The sequence below is a fragment of the Sapajus apella genome, unplaced genomic scaffold, assembly GCF_009761245.1.
Source record: "Sapajus apella isolate SASKATOON/1434 unplaced genomic scaffold, GSC_monkey_1.0 scaffold25, whole genome shotgun sequence".
Classification (NCBI taxonomy): domain Eukaryota; kingdom Metazoa; phylum Chordata; class Mammalia; order Primates; family Cebidae; genus Sapajus; species Sapajus apella.
The window spans coordinates 12,146,860-12,173,951 of NW_022436965.1; the positions used below are offsets into that span (position 1 = coordinate 12,146,860).

At 35.8% G+C, this 27,092-nt stretch overlaps 1 protein-coding gene and 1 non-coding gene across 9 annotated transcripts in view; both read right to left on the bottom strand.

The window, feature by feature from the left end:
• Positions 1–27,092, bottom strand: part of RASAL2 (RAS protein activator like 2) — a 371,400-nt gene that overhangs the window by 31,692 nt on the left and 312,616 nt on the right. For all 8 annotated transcript variants that reach the window (XM_032291299.1, XM_032291298.1, XM_032291297.1 and 5 more), the window contains 4 exons: positions 10,339–10,492; positions 7,982–8,080; positions 6,378–6,932; positions 3,951–4,095 (listed from right to left, as the gene is read on the bottom strand). In XM_032291299.1, the coding sequence (XP_032147190.1) occupies positions 3,951–4,095; positions 6,378–6,932; positions 7,982–8,080; positions 10,339–10,492 (953 nt within the window). The remainder of the gene's footprint in view (positions 1–3,950; positions 4,096–6,377; positions 6,933–7,981; positions 8,081–10,338; positions 10,493–27,092) is intronic.
• LOC116560360 lies at positions 15,903–16,042 on the bottom strand. Its single transcript, XR_004272938.1, has one exon. It is a non-coding gene; the product is annotated as a small nucleolar RNA SNORA67 (small nucleolar RNA).

Consider the following 27,092-nt stretch of genomic DNA (forward strand, 5'->3'; position numbering starts at 1 on the left):
AACTAGAAGTTTGCTTACTTGATCAAAATTACCAAGACAGATTTAAAAACCCATTTAAGTTTGCCTCCTTGCATTTGAAAAACACCAGAGCCAAAAGCGTTGCTTGTTATGTTGTTTACATGTTAAGTTTGTACCCAGATGTTCTATGATGTATTTTCTGTGTAAATCATTAACTCATTACCATCTAGCATAAAAATTTCACATGTATGAGTAAGTCAACAAGTATGAACATGTTACTGTTGAAAGGAATTTGCCTCCACCACTAAAAGTGGAAATCAGGTCTTTTCAGGGCTTTCTTCTGTATATTTCACAGATAGTATTTCCTGTGTGTCACAGGATAACAATGTGCAATCTGATTTCAATCAGAAAGGTAAAATAGGAAAACAGACGGAAGATTTAAATCTAAACAATGCAGAGTCTGTGCAGAAAGAGTAATGCTTTAATTAAGATAAAGACTGGCTAAAAAGCAGACAGATATTGTACAATATTACTGGCAACTTTTAAAATAAATTCTCTCTGAACACTATTCAAGGAGTCTGGAAACAGTACCTATTTTCTGCCCAAAGTATATGAAATACTTTAATGAGAAGAAGACAATATAGCCCTTATCCTGAAGAAGCTTACCAATTAATTCTGTTTATGCTCTTAGAGGCAGCAGCCGTTTTTACTACTCTGGCCCTTGCTCTTGGATTATAAATATTATTACAGAGATTTCTGAGGGGTTACTTGAATTTCTTCCCATGTCCACTGAATTAATTTTCATGCTTCATTGAGCCCATCAGCCATTTAATCATTCACTGTCCTATCACAGGACTGGTACCCACTTTCTATTTTGGAAATTATTTCATTCAGAAATCCTGTTTAGCACACTGAATTTTTAAGTATGACTATTTGATTTCAAAGAAGCAGGTAGTCAGTAAATATTCACCCCTATGTCCACAGAATGGAGAATACTGTTTGAGATGCTTTTTTTTCTTTTTTGGTAGCCTTTTATAATGAAACACAAATAATTAAAGCAAACCATGAGATATAATTGATGACTGTAATAAGCTCTTTATGTAAATGACAGTATAAATCTCTTTGTACTTTTCTTAAGCTCTTTGTACCATTTTAAAGTCTACATGATTACAGAAAAAAATATGAAGACAAGCAGGAAGACAAAAAATCTGCTTCAGAGCAGAAACCAATTGTAGTAGCTACTACAATGTGTCTGCTTCATGTAAACATAGTGATCCTGTTGCTCGACTGGCGACTCACTCTTTATTCCTTACAGCCTGGCTCCTTTCCTCCTGAAACCAGTGTGAGCCATCACCAGTGATATTTAAGGTGCCAAATGCAATATCCATTCTTTATCTTTACCTTCCATAATTTCTGACTTTAATGATGCTCTCTTATTGGTATCTAGGACTCAGTATTTTCCTGGCTTTCTTTCTTTTTTGGATGCTCTCTTTCTCTGATCACTTCTCTGATTCTTCTTCATTCTATACGATAATCCCAGGTGCATTCTAAGATCTATCTTTGGCCTTGTTCTCTTCCTGCTCTGGTAATCTTACAGCTTCATTTAACCTCTCCACATGTGTAAATTGGTCCCAAATTTCCAACAGCCAGCTAGACAGGTGATCTGCTTAGATTTCCTACCTAAAACCCCTGAGATTTCCTACTAGAACTTCAAATTGAATATATATGAAATTTCCTGTTTCACGCCTACTAATTCTGTGGTTTCCCGTCAGGAATCTCATCATCCCCCTAGTCACTCACAAAACCTCACAATTCTCTGTAATATTTGTTCCCACAAACTGAAAAATTTGCCAAGTTCTATCAGTTTAACTTTAATACCTCTCATATCCATCTTCTCTATTCTTACTTGCATTATTACCCTCATTCAGAGCCTGAGTCTCATTATTTCTTACTACAGTGGCTTTTTTATTTTTATGTTTTAGAAGGAGTTTTGCTCTTGTCACCCAGGCTGGAGTGCAATGGTGCAATCTTGGCTCGCTGCAACCTCTGCCTCTCAGGTTCAAGCAATTCTCCTGCCTTAGCCTCCCTAATAGCTGGGATTACAGGTGCCCACCACCATGCCTGGCTAATTTTTGTATTTTCAGTAGAGACAGGGTTTCAACATGTTGGCCAGGCTGGTCTCGAACCCCTGATCTTAGGTGATCCACCTGCCTTGGCCTCCCAAATTTCTGGGATTACAGGTGTGAGCCACAGTGCTCAGCCTACAATGGCTTCTTAACTGATCAGCTTTCAGCAGCTTTCTTCACCAACTTTTTAAAGACAAGGTCTTTCTCTGTCACCCAGGCTGGAGTGCAGTGATGTGACCATAGCTCACTGCAGCCTCAAACTCCCGGGTTCAAGCAATCCTCTCACCTTGGCCTCCCGAGTAGCTGGGACTACAGATGAGAGCCACCATGCCCGGCCAAAACCCATCTTAATCAGTCTGTTAAGTTAATTCCACTGAAAACAACCTGCTCACAACTTTCAGTGGCTCTCCGGTGATTACTGTAAACTTTAAATCCTCATTCAGGCATTTGAGGCTTTCAAAATTTGGTTCTAATTATTATCTAATCTTTTTGTTTGTTGTTCACAAAAAGATTGTCTAATCTTTTTGTTTTCTTTCATGTCTTTTTCCAGCTAAATTGTTTTATTCCACACTTTCCTGGTTCTGTCCCAACTCTATGTCTTTTTGTTCATGGGTCCTTTTCCCCATGCTAATTCTTATCTCAATGTCTGCTCTTGCTCAATGTCTGTTTTTAAGTAAACTTTCTAGCCTTCACACTACATATGCAAATGTATTTCACAGAGAAAGTTTGAAAATTCTATCAGCTACATTCAATTTTTAAAAATTCTTTGAAAGAACACAGAATCTCTCTCTTTTTGGTACAGAGATAGCCCTCATTTTATCTCCTTATAGTGTAAACTCCTTGATGGCAAAAATCTCTCCAATCATTCAATGTATTTTTACTGTCTACACTTGATAGTCACATGTGACTGTTGAGCATTAGAAATGGCTTGTGCAAATTAAAATGTGTGATACATGTGAAATACACACAATTTCAAAAAGAATAAAAAGGTAAAATACCTAATTAATAACTTTTATTCTGACAAGCCATTAAATAATACTTGGATATACTGGGTCAATGAAATGTGTTACTAATTTCACCTGTTTCTCTTTACCCTTTTTAATACTGTGACTAATAGAAAATTTAAAATTACTCCAAATATAAAAATAAATAAAATTACTCACACATGGCTCATATTATGCTTCTATCGGACAGTGCTGTTCAATAGTCTGTGCAGGCAGTAGGGTATGGAGGTAAAACAACGGGCTATTTCCTTCAAGGAACTCACATCTGCTCTATCGTGATATATATTAAAGTGACCAGCACAGTGCCTTACTGTAGTGGTTAATGCCTTAACTTCGTGACCAAATCTAGAACTACAAGTGTGTAGTCTAGTGAGCAAGAACTGCTGGTTGAACAAAAATTAGTTATGTTAAACATTCTAGACACTTCAAAGGCAGAAATCTCTGGGGGAGTTGTGGGAAGTGGCAAGTTTCTTCACTTTGATTAGAGGTTTGCATACATGATAACAAATGTCAGGGTAACACTTTCAAGACTAGGTAATATATCATCATATAAACACCAACACTTTGGGGAAAACAGACCACCTCAGATCTATCAGTGGACAACGCTGATATTACTGTGCATCCCAGAATCATGAAGTTGAGGACTGGGGGAAGCAGTGTATGCTGACAGGGTTTCTGTTTCTACATTTATTGTTGTTATTTCTCCACTGATGAGTACTGCAAAGACTTCTTACAGCCACAATTCAAACCTTAACACTTGAGTCAGCTAGAACTAAATAACATGCTCAATTCATTTGTCTCATGAGGTTGAAATATCTTAAAATCGAAAGATAAAGAAAATAGATGTTTTTCTCTTTCATACCCAGTGCGTCATGAAGATACTGTTGTCCCACTAACTTGAGGTATTCCTCAATGGATTTGGTGGCAATAGTGTTCTCTCTGAAGATCAAGACATCATGCTCTCCACAACGATCCACCTCAGACATCACCAAGTCAGTCAGAAAATCCTGGTAGAATAATGTTCAATCAAGCAGAAAGCAACTGAATAAATAATATACATTAGAAGAGACTGATGAAATATCAGACACCCTGGAAATGCTGCTTTAAAGCTAAAGCTATCAGATTTATCTGAAAGGAAAAAAAGCACTCAGGATAAAGTCTTAGGTGTTACTATCCCTACATTTAAAATTCTTTCATAGATTTTCCATTGCACTTTTGATAAAGGCCATAATTCTGAATGCGATTTACAAGTCCCTATATTTTCTGGTTTCTGTTTACCTTTCAAGTCTTGTACCTTTTCTTTTTAGGTCCTTTAATATACCAAGCCCTTTCTAACCCACACAGTGTTCTCTGTTCACCACAAAGCCTTTTTTTTTTTTTTTTTTTTCAAATACTTTTCTTAGTTCTGCTCTGCTCCTACCCTTGCTTCCACTCCCACTGTTACGTGGCTCATTCCTGGGATCCTTTGGATTTTAGTTCACATATCATTTCCTCAGTGAAGGCTTTCCTGATCAACATTGCCCCTGTACTCCATTAGTCAGCTCCCTTTGCTCCATTTTACAGTATCATCTCTCTTTTTATCCTCTGCAATTCTCACTGTAATCACATTTACTTCTGTAATTACTTGATTAATATCTATTTTCTCCAGAAAACCAGTTTCTGTTTTTGTTTACCACCATATCTCCAGTGCCTAACGATTTCTGGCATGTTAGGTGTTCAATATATAATAGTTACAAATTGGTCCACAGTATCAATGTAGAATCTACTGAACTCAACACTAGAAGTCATTTTCTAGGCTGGCTGTCTGCCCATCCATCCATCCATCCATCCATCCAGAAGGATAGCATAAGGAGAAATAAAGGCTCAAAGAAATAGCTGCTTCATTCCGCAACAGTCTTAAAGAACTTCTTATAAGGTTCAATGTTGGTTGTTCAGTTTGAAATGTGATAACATCATATATTTTGAATGCTACATAATTATTGGATACTTCTAGGGCTCCAAATGCCAAAATAGGGACAATATGCTGATTTATTGTCACTTTAAAATTAAGCATTTTAAACACCAATGGGACTTACTCTGGGGCAGCTTAACAACATAAAAGAATTGTGGACTTAGGAATCACTATTAAACTTAATGCTAAGAGACAGGAGGAAACTTTTAGGGGTGACAGTAACATTCTGTATCTTGATCATGACAGTGGTTTCAATGGGCGCAAAATCGGTCAAAACTTACTACAGTAACTTTTCCACTTTAAATGGGTGTTTATTGTACCTAAAATGTATGTAAATCAATATTGTCATTTAGAAAGTCTTATGTATATTCTGAACCTTGAGCAACTGAAAAGTAGAAATTCAAAATTTCAGTGATACCTCGTTCCAAACTTATAAACTTTTTTAATGACAGAAGGCCCAATTAGTAAATTTAAGCACAAAAGTTATAATCCATAGAAAGGCAGATAAAGAGACTAATGATCGAGTATATTTATATACTCTGAAATATCAATAAATAGTAATAGTACTTTGGTTCTAAATACATTATTCTAGCTGTGAATTTCTTTGGCTCTGAGATATAATTTTATCATGACCAATTTGCATACAGTATAATGACAACTCTGCCTCGTTAAGTGAATATGCCTCACAGGTCAAAGGTTTTTCTCAATTGGTTTTTGTTTTTCCTACAACAAGCATATTTCTCCTTTAAAAAAAAAAAAAAAAACCTTCCTGAGTTTTTACTTCTATCCAAGGTGAAATAAGAAGTCTATCATGAAACAGCTACCAATTTTATAATATCCCTTGGTATTTTTATTCTAAATATAGATTTTAATCCCATGAAGACTCTTGCTAATACCCAACATGCTTCTGGAATACCTCTTTCTGTGCCTAGAGGATACAGTCCTCAGTTAATCTTAAACAAAATACAGTGAGGAAGAAAACCACCATACAACACTCTAGAACTAAAGATAAAGAACCCTGAACACGCTGTAGGGTTATCATGCCGATCCTACCATTTATTTTGTCAGACAATAAAGAACTGACTGTAGTAACTATGTTTCATGCAAATGGACTTTAAATAAATGTTTGTTGGTCTCTCCATTTTACTGGTTTAGTTTTATAATTTTTATCTTTTCTCGATCTAATAGGTTTTCTTCTTAATTCTTCCTTTTCTTCTTGTTTTGACCAACAGTAAAGAACATTTCTCTAATTTGAATTTCTACAGTAACCATATCTTTGTTTCTTTGCAAAAGGTCGGGAAGAGATTTTAGGCATTGCAATCCCCCTTTTCCACTTACCTTGGCTCTGCCAGTACTTTGAAGAATGTGCACTAAGGCACAAGCCAACTCCTCTTTATTTCTCACGCTAATTACTGGCTCAAGGACAGAACACAGCATGGTGTAGTTGCTGGTGACAAATTCTGCAAATTCTTTGTATTGTTCCATAGGCAGAATGGTGATAGTTTGGAAACGTGATTTAATCCGAATAGAAGGTCCTCCTGTCTTTCCTTTGTTGGGTGTAGGTGTACTCACTGGATACCACTTTTCTACAAATTGGCGACCAGTCACACTGGCAGTGGGGATGTTGACTAGCCCTACGTAATTATTCTTGTCCTTCTTTTTCTTTTTTTCCACATCCTTGTAAATGTGAACTGTGATGCTATGAAGAGGTGGAAGGCTGAAGAATTCAAAATGTTCACCCCAGAAAATATTGTCTGCTTTGGTCTTGCTGGTTGTACGAGCAAAGAGGGTATCATCAAGGCACAGTTCGCAGAAATATTTCTTTTTAGGGGCAAGGTCCTTGGCTTCAATGATCCATAAACGAAGAACATTTTCAGCTCGCCTGCAATTGTCCTATAAAGAGGCAACAAAGTTGAATTTCAGAGCTCACATTGCAGAAAAAAAACATTTTTTTTCTTAAGTTGGCAAGGTTGATTAGGTATTCTATTAAGGGGAGTCAACAAATAATGAAAGGGATTGCTATCTCATTGCTTAGGTTAACAGCAAGCTCTAAATAAGAAGAACAATTTAGAATCTTGAAGAATTATATATAGTTCATTTTATATTATATTATATTATATCTAGCTCATTCTATTCAATTTACTTGGGTTAAGAAAATGTCATTTTGTAATGGTAAGTTTTCATACAGCCAGCCTAATCTCTGCAAATAAAAGAGATAAACTGTTAAGAAGCTCATATTCTAGCCCCTCTTCTACCATGTTCTAACTTCTGACATGGCCAATTCACTTAACTTTCCAGAGTCCTTTTGTCCATACTGGTAAAACCATGACAATAATATCTGCAGTAAGACTATTTTTAGCTTAAAATTATGATACAGTTTGGATATTTGTCCCTGCCCAAATTTTATGTTGAATTGTAATTCCCAATGCTAAAGGTGGGGACTGGTGGGAGGTGTTTGGATCAGGGGGCAGATTCCTCATGGTTTGGTGCTATCTTGGTGATACTGAGTTCCTGTGAGGTCTGGTGGCTTCAAAGTGCATGGCACCTTTCCCCCAAATCACTCAAACACACACACACACTCTCTCTCTCTCTTTCGCTTGCTCCTGCTTTCACCATGTGATGTGCCTGCTCCTGCTCTGGCTTCTGTCATGACTGTAAGCTTCCTAAGGCCTTCCTAGAAGCTGAGCAGATACTAGCATCATGCTTCCTGTAAAGCCTGCAGAACTGTGAGCCAATTAAACCACTTTTCTTGATAAATTACCCAGTCTCAGGTATTTCTTTATAGCAATACAATAATGGCTTACTACAAATGGCATAACATATAAATGTGCTTTAAAACTCTCAAGCTGTAGACAAATTAGGGTATTACTATTATATTTACCTTCTATCAACTAATTGCTTACAAAGTTACACGTTTTTTAGATACTCAAAGCCAGTATTACCTTATTAGGTTGAACTGTTCTGCGAAGGTTTTCCATCCACTTATCTCTCTCAGAAGCAGAGTTACAGCTGAAGCATTTACTTCCACTTAAGTAGGTAACCTTCAACATAAAAATTAGACATAAAAAAAGGAAAACATTGGATTTCAGGGCTCTATCATTTGGGTTCATAGCATACCTCTACCTCTTAAATGATAAGGTCAGAATGTCCTGGAATTAGGACAGATGGATGAATGGATGGATGGATGGATGAGAAAAATATGGTCTCAGATCCTGAACTACTCATGCTGTGGTAGAAAAATAACATAATGAGCAACATCCTTACCAATACTAAAAAATTAATTTACTAATTTAGTGTTATTGTTAGTCTCATCCTCTAATGAAAATATACTAAGAGTCAAATTTTATTGAAAGTAGACAAGGCCAAAAGGAATGCAAAGTTGTGAGTTAGAGATATGCTATGAACCCAAATCACACTATAAGAAATTAAGATGATCTTTGCTAGTTTTCTGATACTTATATTTATATCTATGTCTACTTTTTGCTTAGGTAGCATCCACGTCCATTTCCATATATGAGAACAAAGGCCATTTTAAATTCAGCTGAGGAAACTAAAACTGGCCTATGGTTCAGAAAAATAAAAATTAAATATTAGGCAATACCTTAAATTAACTGTAAATGAATATGTTCAACTTTGAGTTAATAAAAAACAGGTAATAAAAGATGAGTTTCTTTTCTTTTTCTTTCTTTCTTTTTTTTTTTTTGTGAGACGGAGTCTCACTCTGTCACCCAGCCTGGAGTGCAGTGGTACAATCTCAGCTCACTGCAACCTCCACCTCCTGGGTTCAAGCGATTTTTCTGCCTCAACCTCTTGAGTAGCTGGTACTACACATGCACGCCACCATGCCCAGCTAATTTTTGTATTTTGAGTAGAGATGGGGTTTCACCATATTGGTCAGGCTGGTCTCGAACTCCTGACCTCGTGATCCACCCACCTTGGACTCCCAAAGTGCTGAGATAATAGGATGAGAGTTTCTGAAACAGCTTATCAGATTTCTTGAGACTGTCTTCACTATATTATAGAAGGATATTAAATAACATTGAAGTTACTAATATTGAATTACTATCTTTGGAACCCATTTTTCCTCCACTAGGCAACTAGCCTGCTGATTTCTAGTCATTTATTAGTTTAGCCTGACCACTATTAACACAATCCTTTAAAAATGAAATAGGTTGTTATACACCTAGTACCTAACTCTGGGCTTGGTATACAGCCTAATGAACTGAGTTCCACAAATATGGGAAAGTTCAACTGATTTTTATAAAAAGAACACCAGTAAATGGCCTGCTCAAATTGCTGAAGCTTGCTCCCTTATTAACTCAATCTCTGGCCACAACCTATTAAATCCGATCAGATTATATGCTCTGTCCAATACAGCAGCTACTAGCCTCACACGGCTATTCCAAACTGAGATATGCTGTAAGTATAAACACACATTAGATTTTGAAGATTTAGTCTAAAAAAAAAAAGGAAACAATTTCTCTATTAGTGAACACGTTGAAATGATAGTATTTAGGTTACACATGCAGCTTGTACTATATTTCTTTTGGACGGTGCTGGTCCATAAGAAGAGGAACCAAACATCTTTTGACTTCCACAACATCTAGCATAGGACTCATCCCTAGTCACTTAGTAAGTTCTTGTTAATTAATCAAATCCCAGCCCTAATAATTCTATGTATGTATCAATATATGTATATATAGTTATTGAATTTTACTTGTAACTGGCCAGTAGTATATATTTGGAAGGAAGAAATCACCTTATGATAGCTGCAATTTTGTTTATTCAAAAATTAGGCACTTGCAATGTGCCCAGGTCTGGGCTAGGTACAGGTGATTTCCAAAATAAACAAGACATAGGTCAAAATACCCTGGAATTAGGATGGATGGATGGATGGATGAATAGATGAATGGATAGATAAGAAAAACATGCTCAGATCTTGAACTACTCATGCTGTAGTTAGAAAAATAACATAATAAGTGACATCCTTACCAATACTAAAAATTAATATACTAATATAATGTTATTGTTAGTCTTGTTCCCTGATGAAAATGTACTAAGAATCCAACTTTATTGAAATGAGACAAGGCCAAAAGGAATGCAAAGCTATCATTAATAACTTTAACTGCAAATGTGATTTGATGAGATTTCTAATTTTTTCCCTGTATGTAATTTCTAGCAACTCAAAACCAGTTAATTAAATCATCAATGGCACAGTAATGAAATCACAAAATTGCTGGATAAAAAAATTCAATTGTTGTTTAACTACTTTTCCTTTTTTTCTACACTTTATTTTTACCTCAAAGCAGAAGTCTTGTCCAAGGATGCTACTATGGAGTGGTTTCACTGACACAGGTTCCCCTCTGCCAAGATCCAGACATTCCACTGCACTGCATGGGCTTAGCAAGGATTCATGGGAACGTGACTCTTTTAGTTTAGGCAGCCCACGAGACCTAAAAGTAGAAAAATATATTTAAGGTAGTATAACTTGGCCAGCAAGGAAATGAAGGTCTAATGCAATGGAAGACAACAATAAATGTACAAAAGCCTAAGGGAAGAAATAAATGAGGAACAAATGAACAGTTAATCTATAAAAACAGTAATAGTAATCATTTATGTGGCAAACATATTCTCTTTATATATTTATGTGAGTGCACACACACTTTTTTTCAATACGGCATAAAAATATACTATACATTTACTTGTCTTCAGTGAGCGTCAATGCCCATTACAGACATTATTTTTTATTCTCATTCCTATTTTGGAAGATGGAGAAATATATACTCTTTAAGGTTATCTTATATATTCTTTCTTATGCAAAGGTATTGCCAAAAGACAAATTATTTTTGTTTTCATACTATAGCTTTATCCTTTTATATCACTGACAAAATAGTAGTGGCTGAATCTTTATTTTGTTTCTTTCTACTTTGGCACAACACACACACACACTCACTGACACAGAGTCAAAGCTAAACTTCTTAGCACAAGGTCTTGTCTTTCAAAAGTCCTGATTTCCATCTCAATATAGAATTCTTTTCTGGCAGGCTTTAGGTTCTATTCATGCTTTACTGTATAAATATGAATAAAGAATAAAATTCCTTGAAGAAACCTCCCACCATGGAAAAAAAAAGCCCAAACTTTCATCTAGAAATCTTTGTCAACACCATTCAGTCATCCCAGCTGATTTTGTTTCCTAGTTGTTTATAAGAAGAATGCTAGGAATCATGACTCTTGTCACTACAAAGCCAGTACTTCACTGCCTTCCTCTTGAAAGAATTAAAGGAGTCAAACATATGAAGTACAATATTCTTGAATCCCAAATTGGATGGCCATGCAGTTTGACTCAATAATTATAGTATCTACTGAATGAAACACCCAGAGTTACATACATATATTTGAAGCAGAAGTACTCAGTAATAAGGATGAAAAGAAATGCCTTGTTTAAAGACAATTGTTTTTATAAAACACATTAAATAAGCAGCTTCATTTAATTCCTTGAAATAACCACATTAACACAAAAAGGAACTTAAATATTTAATGCCAGAGTAGCTTTTAGTTAAATTATAAAGTAAAAAGTTATAGGAAACTAGCATTAAGGTTGCTTTCTCCCATCTACTTTTATTCTAAGAGTGTTTAATCACATTCCATAAAATAAGAAACAAGCTTAGAAGGATTTTAGTTCTTCTTTCCACACACACACACAAATCAGCCACCATTTAAAGTTTAGGATTCAAAACATGTGTTCTGATATTCAGTAATTTTTAAAGTAAAAAAGTCAACATTTATATTTCTTGCTGATAGTATAAAATATGCAAAAAAGGGACAAACGCTACCTAATGTTTTTTATCTGAAAAATGTCAAAATGTTTATTTTTCTGCTGATATTGGGTAAGAACAAAAAAAATTTAAAAATTAAAAAAACTAAAACAAAAAAGAAAAATGCAAGAAGGTAAGCTCCATATTTATTTCCCTTTGTTCTATGTATAAGACAATGACATGTTATGTACTGTAAATATAGTACATCAACTATAATTAAATGTTAAGATTATACTTTACTTATCATATAATCTTTCCCAATACTGTATGCTACATGGGAAGCCTGGTTCAGGAAACTGGACACTGTAATCTTAAACAAAACAACAATTCTAGCCCATTTTTCTCAGGAGGAGTTGCTGGAAGGAAAACTCCTCTCCTGCTCTGGTGTGAGCTTCTCAACAGGAAAGATTAAGGCATGTTTAAAACAGAAGGAGGTATGACAGACGCTTACTTTTGTTTTTTAAATTCTCTAGGAAAATTTTCTAAAGCATAAATGAATTTTATTTCAAACAAAATAAATGTCTACCTACATGAAACAATGGTAGAGCCACCTGGCAGTGCAACCCCAAATCATAGCGGTGCCACATTTCCTGGTATAGCAAGTCACTTTCTGAACTATATGTCAGAAAACAACTCTCTGTTAGAAGACGAGAACCAATAGAAGATGGCTTCTTTGTTGCCTTTGGTTACTGATGACATCTTTGAATAAATGTTTTCCAGGTGTTATTTCAAGTCTTCCATAGAAGCAGAACAGAAACACAAACAACAAGATCAAGATTCATCTATCCAAACAATTTGCAAGATAGGTAATATTCCTTCATCTCTTTCTTCAGGCTGTACCTAGCCCCTCAGGTAACAAACAAGGCACCTGGGCTCTAGGCTGGGTCTGTTGCCATGGTGCTACATTAGAGCTGGAAGGCAGCAAGAAGCAGCTATGGCTTGAATAACTCAAGGGGCATGCTCTGCAAACATGACAAAGGTGACTATTTTAAGACAGAAAGGAAGGAATGATGAAGCTTCTATCCATTTCTATGGACAAGTTCTCAGTAAACGGCAATAGAAGAGACTGAGCCAACTCTGGGAATGGAAGATAATCTCTTATCAAAACCTCTACTAGGTGACTCACGCTTATAATCCCCAGCACTTTGAAAGGCTGAGGCGGGCGGATCACTTGAGCTTAAGAATTCAAGACCAGCCTGGGTAACATTAGTGAAACTCTTTCTCTACCAAAAATACAAAATAAAAAATAAAAAGTAAAACCTCTATTAGGGACTAACGAAAAAATTTAGCTTGCTTCATATACAATTCCCACGCACCTACGAGAAGTTATTTCCTATATCCCACCTTGCAAGTACGAATCTTTCCCTTACATGTGTTCCGCTTTCTTTACAGTGCCTACTGTGAATGTTTCTAGGTATTATTTTACCGAAACTTACCTGGGTTACATTTTTTGTCTTTTAGAGAAAGATGGTAAAAACTATTTTTTCACTGCATTTCCAGTGCTAAACAAGTTTCATTTTGATACTCAGGTCTACCTTCAAATGTAGCCATAAGAGGATTTAAAACCAGGCCACTTGGAATTATAACTCCAAACTCTTCCTAGTTACTGAAATTTCAATTAATACACAGTTCAAAATCTCATATTTTTTAAAGCATTTTTATGTGTGTGTGTACTGAATTAAAAACCAAAGTCACTAATATGTTCAACATTATTATTGAATAAATAAGCAAGCCTTCCCTGTATTGGGAAGAAAGTATCTCTAGGAAGACAGAAGTAATTCCCAGAGAAGCCAGATTATAGTAAACAGGAAGATCAAATAGCCTGGGAATGGCCTGGGGCAAGGGAGGCACTATTTTTACAAATATTTCAATATAATAGCATTAGTAACCCCAAGTTTCCTCTAAATCACGTTTACCTCCTCCTGAACTGATTTTTCTTAGATCTACTAACTACAGAGTTTTAGGAGCCCTGCATGGCACCAGAGTTTACTCCTCTAATGGAAAGCAGAATGTGAATTTATTGGGAGAATAATGAGTTTAAAATAATGATTCCCAGTCCAATCCGACAATGGACTTCATCAGGAAATCTAACACATTCTTGAAAGTGGACTCTGCAAATCCCTTGACTACTGGCCAGGTTCTCTCCCTGACTGCTTCCCACACTGACCTATCATCCCAAACACCCATGTAAGAATAATTCAGGGCTCCATAGACCATGTATTGATTTAAATGAAAAACTGCTTCCCAGATGCAATTTTACTTCTAATTAATTTTACATCATATTCTTTACATTTTTATCTTAAGGTCAGCAGACAATCTTAATTTCTGTGTAAATTTCAAGACCTCTAGCAACGTTATAGGTAATGGTTAAAATCTAATTGTTTTGCTGATGAAAATTACCTGCTGCTCCCTACTTATTTAAGAAATAAACTATAAGGCAGGTGAGGCTTTCTATTACCCACTAAAGTGAATGAGTATTATATTGCTTGAATCCTCCTCATCCCTGTATGAAGTCAGTCTTAAAAGATAAAAGTGAAGGGCTGGCGGACGGGGAGCCAACACACACATAATAGCAGATACACTGGTGAAGAAAAAAAGGGAATAAAATAACACTGATTAGTGCAATTTTAAGTAAAACACAGCTGGATTTTCTCAGCTTAACCATCCAATTTTTTAAAATGCCACATTTCCCTCACAGTGCCAATGAGGCTTGGTGGTGCTAGCTCAATCTGCCACATGTTTACAGATTTAGTTCCAAATTTAGGAATTGAGAAACTTTTAATTAAAAATGCTTATTGCCACATAAAATCCTGGGCTCCAGTGCAGGTGAGTTTCTGCTTGGCTTGGTAGTTATGATTCCAGACTGTTTCAGTGAATTCCCAGAGACAGCTCAGCCAGTAAACTGGGTGCAGCAACATATTGTTGTATTCACCAGTATGCACTCACCTTGTTTGAAAATGTCTTAGGTAGTAATTAACAAAATTGGGTATCCTAATACTTTGCCAGCAAGTTCATATAGTGTCTAATCAGTTTTTTAAAAATTGAATTTGAGCTCTCACTTTGGGAAAAATGTAGCTTTATCTGCTCCCTGGATTTTATCATTTTCCAATTAGGTATTTTGTGAAAACAATTCAAATGTTCTTCATTTGAAAGTACAGATCCTTTATTGTATTATAATTTTAAAGATTTCACTCTCTGGATTAAAAAAAAAAAAGAAATTAGAGTTCATTCACCAGAGCTCTACTTATGTGCAAAGATGTGTTCACCCTGAGGATCTTAACAACACCAGCTGCACTGGTTTACCTGCTGCAGTTAAAAAGCCACTAGTCTCTACTGCTTCTCACCGATTTTTATGTTAGCTTAAAAATATGTGCCACACCACTCACATTAAAAAGCTATTTATGTAACATAACATGCAGGTCTTACTTCTCCCTGCTCTCAGCCTTTAGGACAGGATGGTCTAATGGGACCAGCTAGTAATGATGAAGAAGGACATTTGTTAGCCTGAGTTGTCAATCAAATGAAAAACTCATGGTAAAGAAATGTATCAACATAGACAAAAATATCCTTACCTACTTTATACTTGGTATATATACATGTGTACATACAGTGAAGGTGGACAGAGAAGGAAGACTAGATATATAAACATTAAGAAGTGTTCTAGGAGTGGAAAATCCAACTTGCCTCCAATATGATCGACCCTAGGGAACAATTCTTTTACAGAAACTGTACTATGTTATAACACATCTTTATTGTCCTTAAATTGCAAATGTAATAAAATCTACTAGTACCTATTAAACCAATTAAATATAAACACAACTATATTGAATTTTTGAAAACAAACTAAATCAAACCAAACTCTTAATCCAACTCAAGTAACATACCAGTAAGGGTGGACAGACAGACTATAGCTTTTGTTTCCTTGTTTCTGAATTCAGTTGCCAGACTTTTAGTCTCATAATTGCCATAAAAGTAATGGGTAAAAGAAGGGTAAGAGAGGAAAAAAACTGGTGAAGTTCAATAACATTGACTTTTTTCTTTTTTTTTCCCATGTAGTCAGCCAAGGAAGGCAGAGGAAATAAGCATCCCTGTTTCCCAAAGACCTTAGGCATGCCAGAGTCTATTCCAAGTTGCTACTTTCCTGAGAGGGGCACCGGATGTCCCCCTGGAGATGGAATCACCGTGGATACTTTTTTTTTAAGACATAGTCTCACTCTTGCCACCCAGGCCAGAGTGCTGTAGTGCCATCTTGGCTCCTGCAACTTCTACTTCCTGGGTTCAAGTGACTCTCGTGCCTGAGCTTCCCAAGTAGTTGGGATTACAGGCGTGCGCCACCACTCCCAGCTAATTTTTGCCTGCCTCAGCCCCGCAAAGTGCTGGGATTAGAGGTGAGAGCCACCAAGCCCAGCAACATAGACTTTTAAATCATTCTCAAACTCATAACTGATTTGCTTTCTCATTAGTTTCTCATTTGGTTGAATAAACGAATATATGTATGAATCCATCTATCTAACCAGTAATTATCTGGTATGCATTATGGGTCAGGCACTATACTAGAGGCAGATGCAAGGAAAACAAAGGTGAAGAAGAAAAGCATGGTTCATGTACTCACACACAATTTATAGTGAGTTAACAATCCATTATAATACAATGTGACAACACTTATGAAAAAGATGCAAAAAAAGGCTCTGTGAGCACTAAGTAGAGGATTTTAAGGTGGGGGGGGGTTTAGAGAAGATTTACTGGAGAAAACAATAACATGAAGTTGTAGCCATCTTTATGGGGATGGGGTGTATTTCACTATATGCAGGTGTGGAAGTGCCAAGAGATCTTGAGAAACGAATAGCATGTGAAAAGGCCTGTATGAGAGCATGCATGGCTGGGGTGTTGAGACAGTGAAAGAAATTCAGCCGTGTGGCTCTAGTATAGTATGGATGTTGGAGGGAGAAGAGGCTGGGGTGTTGGAGTGGGTAAGACCTGGCAAATAATGAGGTTTGAGAGAGATCACAGACGTGTAGTCATGTGTGGGTATTTCAATTTGATCACAAGACCAGTGGATGTACATAGGAAGGTTTTAGGTGGTAGATGGGGAATGACATGGTAAGATGTGTGTCAAGGTTAAACTATCTTGGCTAAGGAGTAGAGAAAGAAAGGAGTGCTCAGAGAGTGGAGGGAAAAAAATGAGACTTAGAAACCAGTTCATTAATTATGATAGTAATCTGAGTAAAGTTAATGAATTAGACTAGCAGAAATGGGGAAGAAGTAGATGGCACTGAGATTTAGGAGGTAAATAGGCCTTAATTGAAATGCTGGAGGAATCAGGGAGAGGGTAGAGTCAAGGACAACTGCCCATTTCTGGCTTGAAACGCTGGGTGAAAAATGGCGATGTCCTTCACAGGCATGGGAAAGGGGAGGTAATGCTGGCTGAGGTGAGAGTACAAATAAAATCAAGTGTTACATGAGTTTGAGGTCCTTGTGGGGGTAGATGTGAATCGTGAAACAGAACATGCATACTGAGAAGACAACCTAAAAACATAACCGGAGGCATGGTAACATTTAAAGCTATAAAACTGACAAAAGACACTGAAGAATTTGAGAGAAAAGAAAAACCAGGTGACTCAAGCATCACAAAGCCCAGGAAAGAGGAGGTCTCAAGAAAGGTGGATTAACAGTAGCCACTGAATTAGGGAGCTGAATTTAGAGGTAATTGAAGGCTTTGGCAAGATAAATTTCAGGAAAGAGGACAAAAATGAGACTTCAGTGGGTTGAGAAAATGAATGAAATATGAGGAAGTAAAGATTAATTTCACAAGTCTGATTATGAAGGGGTGACAACAGTAAAATAGCTAGAGGGAGACATGGGTTTGAAATAGATTTTTTAAAAAATTAATCATCTTTTAATTTTTCTCCTTAAACAATAAGTGATAAACACTCTTGGCAAAAAATTCTAAGAGTGCAAAAGGATAGAAGGTAAGGAATAAAAAAAGGGTACCTCCCATAACCTCCTACAGAAAGGAGGCTATTAACAGTTTTGTGAACCCAGAAATATTTTATACAAAGGCACCCATATATGTATATAATTATATAAAGTATGTAATATATAGTATATTACATATAATTATATAATAATATATTTGCAAGTATTTAACATAATATACATAATATAAACATATACGTATATACATATATATACATATATATATATGTATACATTTACTGTAATGGGATGCTACAATACTGTTTTGAAGAGAATATTTTGGACTTCTAACCATACTAGAACATATAGATACACTTTGTCTTTTTGTAATGACCATATAGTATTCCTTTACATGAGCCTATAATAGTTTACAGTTCCTGATGACCATCTAAGTTTCATTATTTTTTGTGATTAGCAACAAAATTCAGAGTATCTTAGTGTATATATACATACATATATATATCTCTTCATGCACATGTGCATATATTCATACTTTAAATTCTCAGGTGTGAAACTGCTAGATCCAAGGGCATATGCATTTAAATTTTTGATATGGTTCAATTACCCTCCATAAAGATGGCATCGATTTAAATGTTTATCAGCAGTGCATGTTTCTACATGCTATCCCCAACATGAGATGTGGCTGAACTTCAAAATCTTTTGCCTGTATAATGAGTAAAAAATGATATTTCATCATGGCTTTAGTGTGCATTTCTTTAATTATGAGATCGAGGATATTTGTACATGTTTATTGGCAATCTCAGTTCCCTTTTCTGTGAATTCTAAACTGCTATTCTATGTTCTTAAACCAGTTTTCTAATCATTAAAATTAACTGATATGTAAATACTCTTTGTATATTAAGTAAATTAGTTTTTTCTGTCATAATTATTTTCCCCCAGTTTATTTTTACAAAAGGTTTTTTAATTCCAAGATCATAAGAAATAAGCTATATTTTATTTTAGTGTTTTTATGTTAAGTTTTTATTCAATCCATTGGGATTTTTTGGCAGAGAAGGAGAGATGAAAAGAGTACAGTAGGGAGTCAGTCAGCTTTATATTTTTCCAAATTGCAGAAACATTATGATCATAAATTGACTAAATTATTACTATACAGTATTTTGCTGGTATAATAGGGGTGTGTGTGTGTGTGCGTGCGTGCGTGAGTGTGTGTATTTTTTGCTTTTGTTTTTCCCTTCTTTTTTTTTCAGCAAGTTAGGACTCCTATCAACACACACAACAAAGAGTATAATGGAAAAAACACTCAAAATGAAGCCAAAAGCCCTACATATTCACATTAGCTCAAACCACTTATTAATCATGTGACATGCGGTAAATAATTTATTCTTTCTGAACCTTAGTTATCTCATTACAAAATGTGGATAATGATTTCTCTTCCTACATCTCACATAGTTACTGTGAGACTCAAATGCAGCAATCTATAATTTCACATCTATTTCATAAGCTGCAGTACAATGCAAAAGTGAAGGAGTATGATTATAGACATAGAGCTTTTCTGCAGTGATATGATATGCATTAGTTCATTTTATGTAAATTATTCATCTGGCTGAGATCAGCAAAGCTATTATTGCATATACTGTTCACTGAAAGAATACAAAGATGGGATAAATATGTGGAAATATTTTTTCTATTAAGATAAAGCATTCTAATGAATTTAAAATGCTATCATGATGCAATTAGAAACTCTGATTGGGTTTTGGTTCATAAAACTAAGGGATCCTTGATTGGCCCCATGGCTGTAAATCTGGAATGGGAAATTCTATAATCGATAGCTAGACTGTATTGATTAATTAATGGCTGGAAGTCCAGTAATTTCGGAGAAGTTGTCATATCCACATAGACCATATTTTGAAAGATTGTAATTCTTTATTATCTGGAAGTCAGTTTTGACTATCCTCTTCTGTTTCAGGCCAATAAATGTATATTGAGTTCCTCAATAGAACAGTCATTGTACTAGGGGATGAGGATACACAGACTGTATCCTGTAGGAGCTGTCAATCTGTGCAGTAGACTTATGAAAAGATAAATTCAATAGAAGGCAGTTAGTCCTCGAATAAAGTATGCACAGTTGGCCACAGGTAGTTGGGGGGTAGGGTAGGCACTCAGTCTAGAATGATATGAGGGAAGAATACCAAAAAGAAGGGAGGGAGCATGTAACTCCTGACTTGGGTACTGCTGCATGAGGATAAACTAGAAGGAAGCTTGACAAAGGACAGGGTGTAGGAATAGGAAATGGCAATTAGGTTAGAGCAGAGAGCAAGATCAAAAGCAGAGAAATATGAAATAGTATGACAAGCCTTAAACTATAAAGAAGACTTTTGGTAGGAGTGGCAGGGTATCATATTGAGAGGGAAAGATGGTCATGTTGTTGCATTTTGTATGGTAGCTAAATATTACAGATTTATAGAAGTATTACATACATAGGTAATGAGATATTAAAATTGAAATTACAATTGAGATACCTAGATAAAACAGATTCTGTATACCAAAGTAAAGTATGAGACAAGCTGCAGCATTTACAAAGGAAATGTTTTAGAACCAGTTCTACTACCTTGATTCTCTCAGTTATGTCAAGACAATAATAAAAAGTGGTCAGAGAATTAAGAATGGGAAAGATTTTGTGAGAAATAATTTTTGAAAGAAGTTGTGAGGCTCATCCTCCTGCTACCTTCAAGGGAGAAGGGTAAAAGATACATAAAGAACTGGATTTGATTCCATCTGGGAAATCTAGATAATGAGAAATGACCTACTAACTGTTGGTGGCAGAGCAAGAGTATTAATGCTTTTGAATCAGCCTGCACTCCTAGAGGCTGTCAGGGCAAAACATGTGTGGCAGTATTCTGTGGACCATAAGACTGTGTGATGAAGAAACCAAAGCATCAAAAACTCTTTTCTAGAAAGGAGTTGCAAGTGAGCAACTGGAAGAGAAATGCCTCTGTCAAAGTCAATAAAACCATAGGTGAGAGATCCTCAGGGATGATAAATCTCTGAAAAAGTCCCTAAATCACCCCATGAGAGAAAAGTCAGCTTTAAATTTCTGCTAGGCTCAGAGAGCATTATGGAAGGCTAAGACTGCAGTATTAGCACTTTATCGTCTTCCCCATCTTTTTTTTTTTTTTTTTTTTGCCTCTCTTTCCCTAAAACCTGGAGGGTACCTAAAAACACGGTTAGTAAGCTAGAGGGGAAGAGCAGACGAGGAGAGAAGTAAGTAGTCTATGATACTTCCATCTCCAAAGGCAGACAGACTGCCTATAACCGGTTTGGCTGGGACAAGTTTGTAGTTTTGATTAGTACCTTGTAATATCTCAAACTGGGCCTGGTGCAGTGGCTCATGCCTATAATCCCAGCACTTTAGGAGGCTAAGGCAGGAGGACTGCTTGAGCCCAGGAGTTCAAGGTTACAGTGAACTATGATGGTACCACTGTACACTAGCCTAAGCAACAGAGCAAGACCTTGTCTCTTAAAAAAATACACACACACACACACACACACACACACACACAAACACACACATAGGATATATATTCAGAATACCAATAAGTTCTGAATTAAGACCTTTTATTTAAAGCAACCACAGATTAACTCTAAATGGATCATGTACTTACATATAAAAGCTAAAATCATAAAACTTCTAAAAGAAAACAGAGGTGAAAATCTCTTGGGACACAAAAAATTCCCCTGCAAACATTGCTTATCAGGATGTAAAATGGTACAAGCTCTCTGGAAAATAGTTTGTAGTTTCTTATAAACCTAAACATGTATATACCATAGAACCCAGCAATTATACTCTAGGGCCTTTACCCCACAAAAGGGAAAACATGTTCACAAAAACCTGTATCTAACTGTTCACAGCAGCTTTATTTATACTAATAATAACAAAAACTGGAAACAACCCTAATGTTTTTCAATGGGTGAATGGTTAAACAAACCTTACTACATCCATACAATAAAATACTACTTAGCAATAGAAGAAACAAACTATTGATACATGTAACAATCTGGATGGACCTCAAGGGCATATGTTCAGTAAAAATAAGCCAATCTCAACCAATTATATACTATATGATTCTTTTAAACAGTATTCTTAAAATAATAAAACTACAGAGGTGGGAAACAAATTAGTGGTGTTTTAGGGAATGTGACAGGTGTGGGGAAGTGGGTATGACTCTAAAGGGGTAGCATAGGGAGTTCTTTCCTGGTAATGAAAGAGTTCTTTATCTTGATCACAGTAGTAGTTACACAAATCTATACATATGATTAAATCGCACATAACCACACATACACACACAAATGAACGCATGTAAAATTGGTGAAAACTGAATAAAGTCTGCAGTCTATTTAATATACTGTACCAATGTCCATTACCTGGTTTTGATATTATACTACAGTTATAAGACCTCACTATGGGGGAAAGCTGGGGAGAAGGGTCTGCAGAACTCTATGTACTATTTTTGCAACTTTCTATAAATATATCATTTCAAAATAAAAAGTTAAAAAAGGAGATACTCAAAAGGCTGAAAATATTGTTCCATAATTCCACCTACCAATGAACACCATACTTACTTTCCGGTATCTTTTGACAAAGAAAAAGTAGACTACTTAAAAGCATACTTTGTTAGTGAGCCTTAGAAATGAAAACATTACTGTGAAGGTTTTTATTTGAGGGCAGTTTGGAGTGGGTGAGAATATTCTACTCCATATGCTCATCTTTACCATTAGTCTTTGGTAAATTTAAGTAGCACTTCCAAAGCAAGGCTGGCAATAGGCATTTGGAATACTGGAATGCCTGATAATACAGTACCACTGTTTTCAGTCATTTCCTAGTTTTAAGTGCATTTGAATGAAAGGCAGAAACATCACAGAGTCTTTTTGTGTCCCAACACCCTCCTACATGACATGGCTTTAATGTGAAAATGCTGCCAATATTGATTCTAGGAAATCACTTTACTGGCTTTTATCTGATTAGATGCCTGTGGAACAATGATGACTTTGTGACATCCTATTGATTTTGCCTCTAAAATGTTCCTCCTATCTTGTCTCTGCCTCTCCATTTCCACTGCTACTATCCACCTTGGAGCCTTCATTATATCTTCTAATAGCTTTTTGCTAACTGGTCTCTCAAACTTAGTATCTGCAAACTAAGTTACCTGAAATTCCACTACTGGATTAATCCATTCATAGAACAACTCTGATTAGGTCATTTCCTTAATCAAAAATGTTTAAAGGCTCCTTGTTGCTTATAGGCTAAAATCCAAACTCCTCAGTCTGACATTCAAGATCTGCTCAGGGTATGGGATACTGGGTTGAAAATAATTTCCACTCAGAATTTTCAAGACATTACTCCACTAACATCTGATTTTCATTATTTCTACTGAGAATTCCAATGTTATCCCGCCACCCCCAACATTCCTTTGTATGTAACCTATTTTTTCTTTCTATAAGATTTTAGTATATGTATTTTTAAACTTTAGCATTCAGATATTTCACGATGATATAAATTGATTTGCCTATTCTCGGCATTTCCATTTCTTATAAATGGAATCATGTAATATGTTGTACTTTGTGACTGACTGGCTTATTATTATTATTATTATTATTATTGACACAGAGTCTCTCTCTATCTCCCAGGCTGGAGTGCAGTGGCACAATTATGGCTCACTGCAGCACTGACCTCCTGGGCTCAAGTGATCCTCCCACTTCAGTGTTTTCAAGGTTGAAAACATGAATACACGTTGCAGCATATACCAGTACTCTTTTTATTGCTGACAAATATTCTATTGTATGGGTATATCATGTTTTTGTGTATCTACTGATCAGTTGATGGACATTTGGGTTATTATCACTTTTTGCCTATTATGAATAATGTTATGAATATTCATATACAAGTTTTTGAATGAACATGTATTTTTATTTCTCTTGGATCTACCTAGGAATGAATTTATCAGCTGAGATTTTAATAGGTGTAAAGGACCTACAGATACAAATGTAGCTATCCATAAGTCCTTTTCCCCAGGGTGGTTCAATTTCTCCAAACTGCTATGTCACAGGTGTAAGCCTGGCTGCTGAGCTTCTAGAGCTGAGTGGAAGCTGAACCTTTCCAGAGTAGGTGGGTAAATCAACCTCCTATACAGAGACTGCTAGCTATCTTACCACTCACTGACCATCCTTCTCTCTTAAGAACAGATTTCTATATTATTGGGCCTACCAATATATCTAGGTATAAAGTTTCCCAGCCTCCCTTCGAAAAAGGTGGCAATGAGATAGAAATGAAGTCAACTGGGTATGGTTTAAGAGAGATTGCTTTAAAGGGACATAACTCAGCTGGAAGGCATGTGTCTTTTTATGCGCCCATCTTTTCTGGTATCTAAAACAAATATGTTATGCTTGGAGGTCTGGTAGCTATCTTGTGCCTATAAAGAGATTCTTAAAGATTCTAAAGATGGTAGGCTTGGACAGGACTGTCCACTTTCAGATAGAAGTGAAAAAAAAATTCTACCTTGTTTAAGTCATTTCTACTTTGAATATCTGTTAATTGGCAACTAAACTGAATCCTAAGTATAGACTTCTTTTTAGAATTTTCTTTTGTAGGGAACATCTGTTGGCCCTCTAAGTGAGAATCGTAGATTAAGTAACGTATCACGCATATTTTTCCTAGTGTCATTAAAGATGGAGTTCATATTTGTTTCTCATATTGAGTAATTTTTAAGACAAAGAAAAGCAGAATAGTTTTTACCTATTAAGTTAAAAACTGGAATTTTACGTTTCCAAACTTATTTCCTGCCTTGCCCTTTACATGTTAATACCATGAACTATTCAGTAATTCTCTTCAAGCTCCGTAATTTCCTGCTTTTTATTTTTGCTCATTATTTCCATTCCAAAGAAAGTTCTATGTGTGTGTCTATTTCTATGTTCAAATTACACATGTAAGATTCAACTCACAAGCCATTGCTCTCTAAGGTCTCTCCTGATACACTCAGCAAGAAGTAATTTTATCTTCACTGATACCATTTCGTCCTTGACAGTTAGTCTTTTACTGAAGTTGAGGCCTGTATCTTTGGTTCTCTGTGCCATATTCTCTGTAGCACAAGGCATAGTAGCTTGTACATAACTGTCACATATTCAATGTGTTACTGTATATCAATACATTTGAATTTTAGAAACATTAATTATTTCATAAAATTTCACTTCTTATGCCTGTGCTCCCAAAAGGAAATTCTGAGTTTAAGAATCATTATAAATTGACCCAAAAAGCAGCACTGGTAACAAATTCCATCAGGGCCTCCTAACAGAGTTTATAACAAGACAAACCTGTAGCCACTAAGGTCTTTCTTGATCAACCAAGTCACATCCATAATGCTAGTACTTTGGGAGGCCAAGGCTGGCAAATTGCTTGAGCCCAGGAGTAAGAGACCAGCCTAGGGAACATGACAAAATCCCATCTTTACAAAAAGTATAAAAATAAGCCAGGCATGGTGGTGTGTGCTTGTAGTCCCAGCTACTCAGGAGGCTGAGGCAGGAGGATTAAGTAAGCTCAAGAGGTGAAGGCTGCAGTGAGCTGTGATCGTGCCACTGCACTTCAGCCTGGGTGACAGAACAAGACACTGTCTCAAAAAATAAAAATAAAAATGATATGAGTCAAGATAAGGTTTGTAGTTTATCTCAAAGACCTTGAAGATTTCTGGCTGGGCACGGTGGCTTACACCTGTAATCCCAGCTACTCGGGAAGCTGAAGCAGAAGAATTACTTGAACCCAGGAGGCAGAGGTTGCAATGAGCCGAGATCGTGCCACTGCACTCCAGTCTGGGTGACAGAGCGAGACACTGTTTCCAAAAACAAACAAACAAACCCCATAAACAAACAAAAAAACCACTTTGAAGATTTCCAAATATCATGTCCACTATTTCATTATCCTCTGGATAGCTCCAGACAGAATATTTCTCCCTCTTGAAGTAGGGAAAAATAAAGTGATTTGCACAGCATCAATAAGAAACAGGTTCCTCACCTCTTGAATTCACTGTTCTGATTGAACTTGACCAAATAAGCCACACACACAAAAAGACTGATATAACAGAGAAAGAAAAATTGAATACTTCCATGTAACTAGAAGACATGATTTTAAAACACAAGAAACAGATTGGGAGAAAATTTTAGCAACATGCATAGTAGTGGCTTACTATCTCTAGTAATAAAAAGTGCTATTCCAAATCATAAGAAATAGGACAAACAACTCAACAGAAAAATGGGTAAAGGAAATAGGTTAAGTCACAGAAGAAGAAAATATGTGACAGGATACTCAATATACTAAGCTTTGGCAAAATACATATCAAAACAAAGACATTCCCCCATCCCATCTTTTAGAGATGCAATATACAGTAAAGGTTAAAAATATAGGCTCTAAAGTCAATCTTCTTGGGTTTGAACCTCACTTCTTTCCAAGCTGTATAACCTCAGGAAATTTATGAATTTCTCCGTGTCTCAGTTTTCTCATCTTCAAAATAGGGGTAATGACAATGACTATCTCCTTGGGTGGTTGTGATAATTAAACGAGTTAGTTTACATCAAGTACTTAGAATAGAATATTATGTGTCACATAATAAATACAACATAAGTGTTTATTATTAATATTCTTTCAACATATTGATAACATGGAAAAGGTTGTCTGAATGACAAAAGTAATCTTAATCTGTTGGTGAGAAAGGTCGTTTTTTTTAAGGAAAATTTGATAACATACATACTATATACCAAGCAGTTCTACTTCTGAAATCCAACCCAGTCACCAGTACAAAAGGGTACATGTTCAAAAATGTTTATGACATCTCTATTTTGTAACAAAAAAAAGAAGCAATGTAAATGTCCATCAGTACAGAAGTGAGGTACATTATGTTAAAAACACTGTAGCATGAGAAGATTCAGATGTTAAAAAGAATGGTGTGAACTGACATTTACTGACAGAGTACAAAATATTTATACTAAAAAGTAAGTCACAAAGTAATACATAATATAATCCTATTTATACTGAAACATGGAAAACATATACTTGAGTTCCCTTTATGTATAGGTTTTTAAAGAGGTTTGAAAATATACAAATTGTTAATAAGGTTATTTATGTAGGGAGATAGGGAAGATAAAGAGGGTATTTAGTTCTTTTTCTCTCTACTTATATACTGAAACCTTTTTCCCCTCCAAAACAGCAAAGACAAATGAGTATTTTACTTTATAATTTCAAAACTGGAAAAAAAAAAAA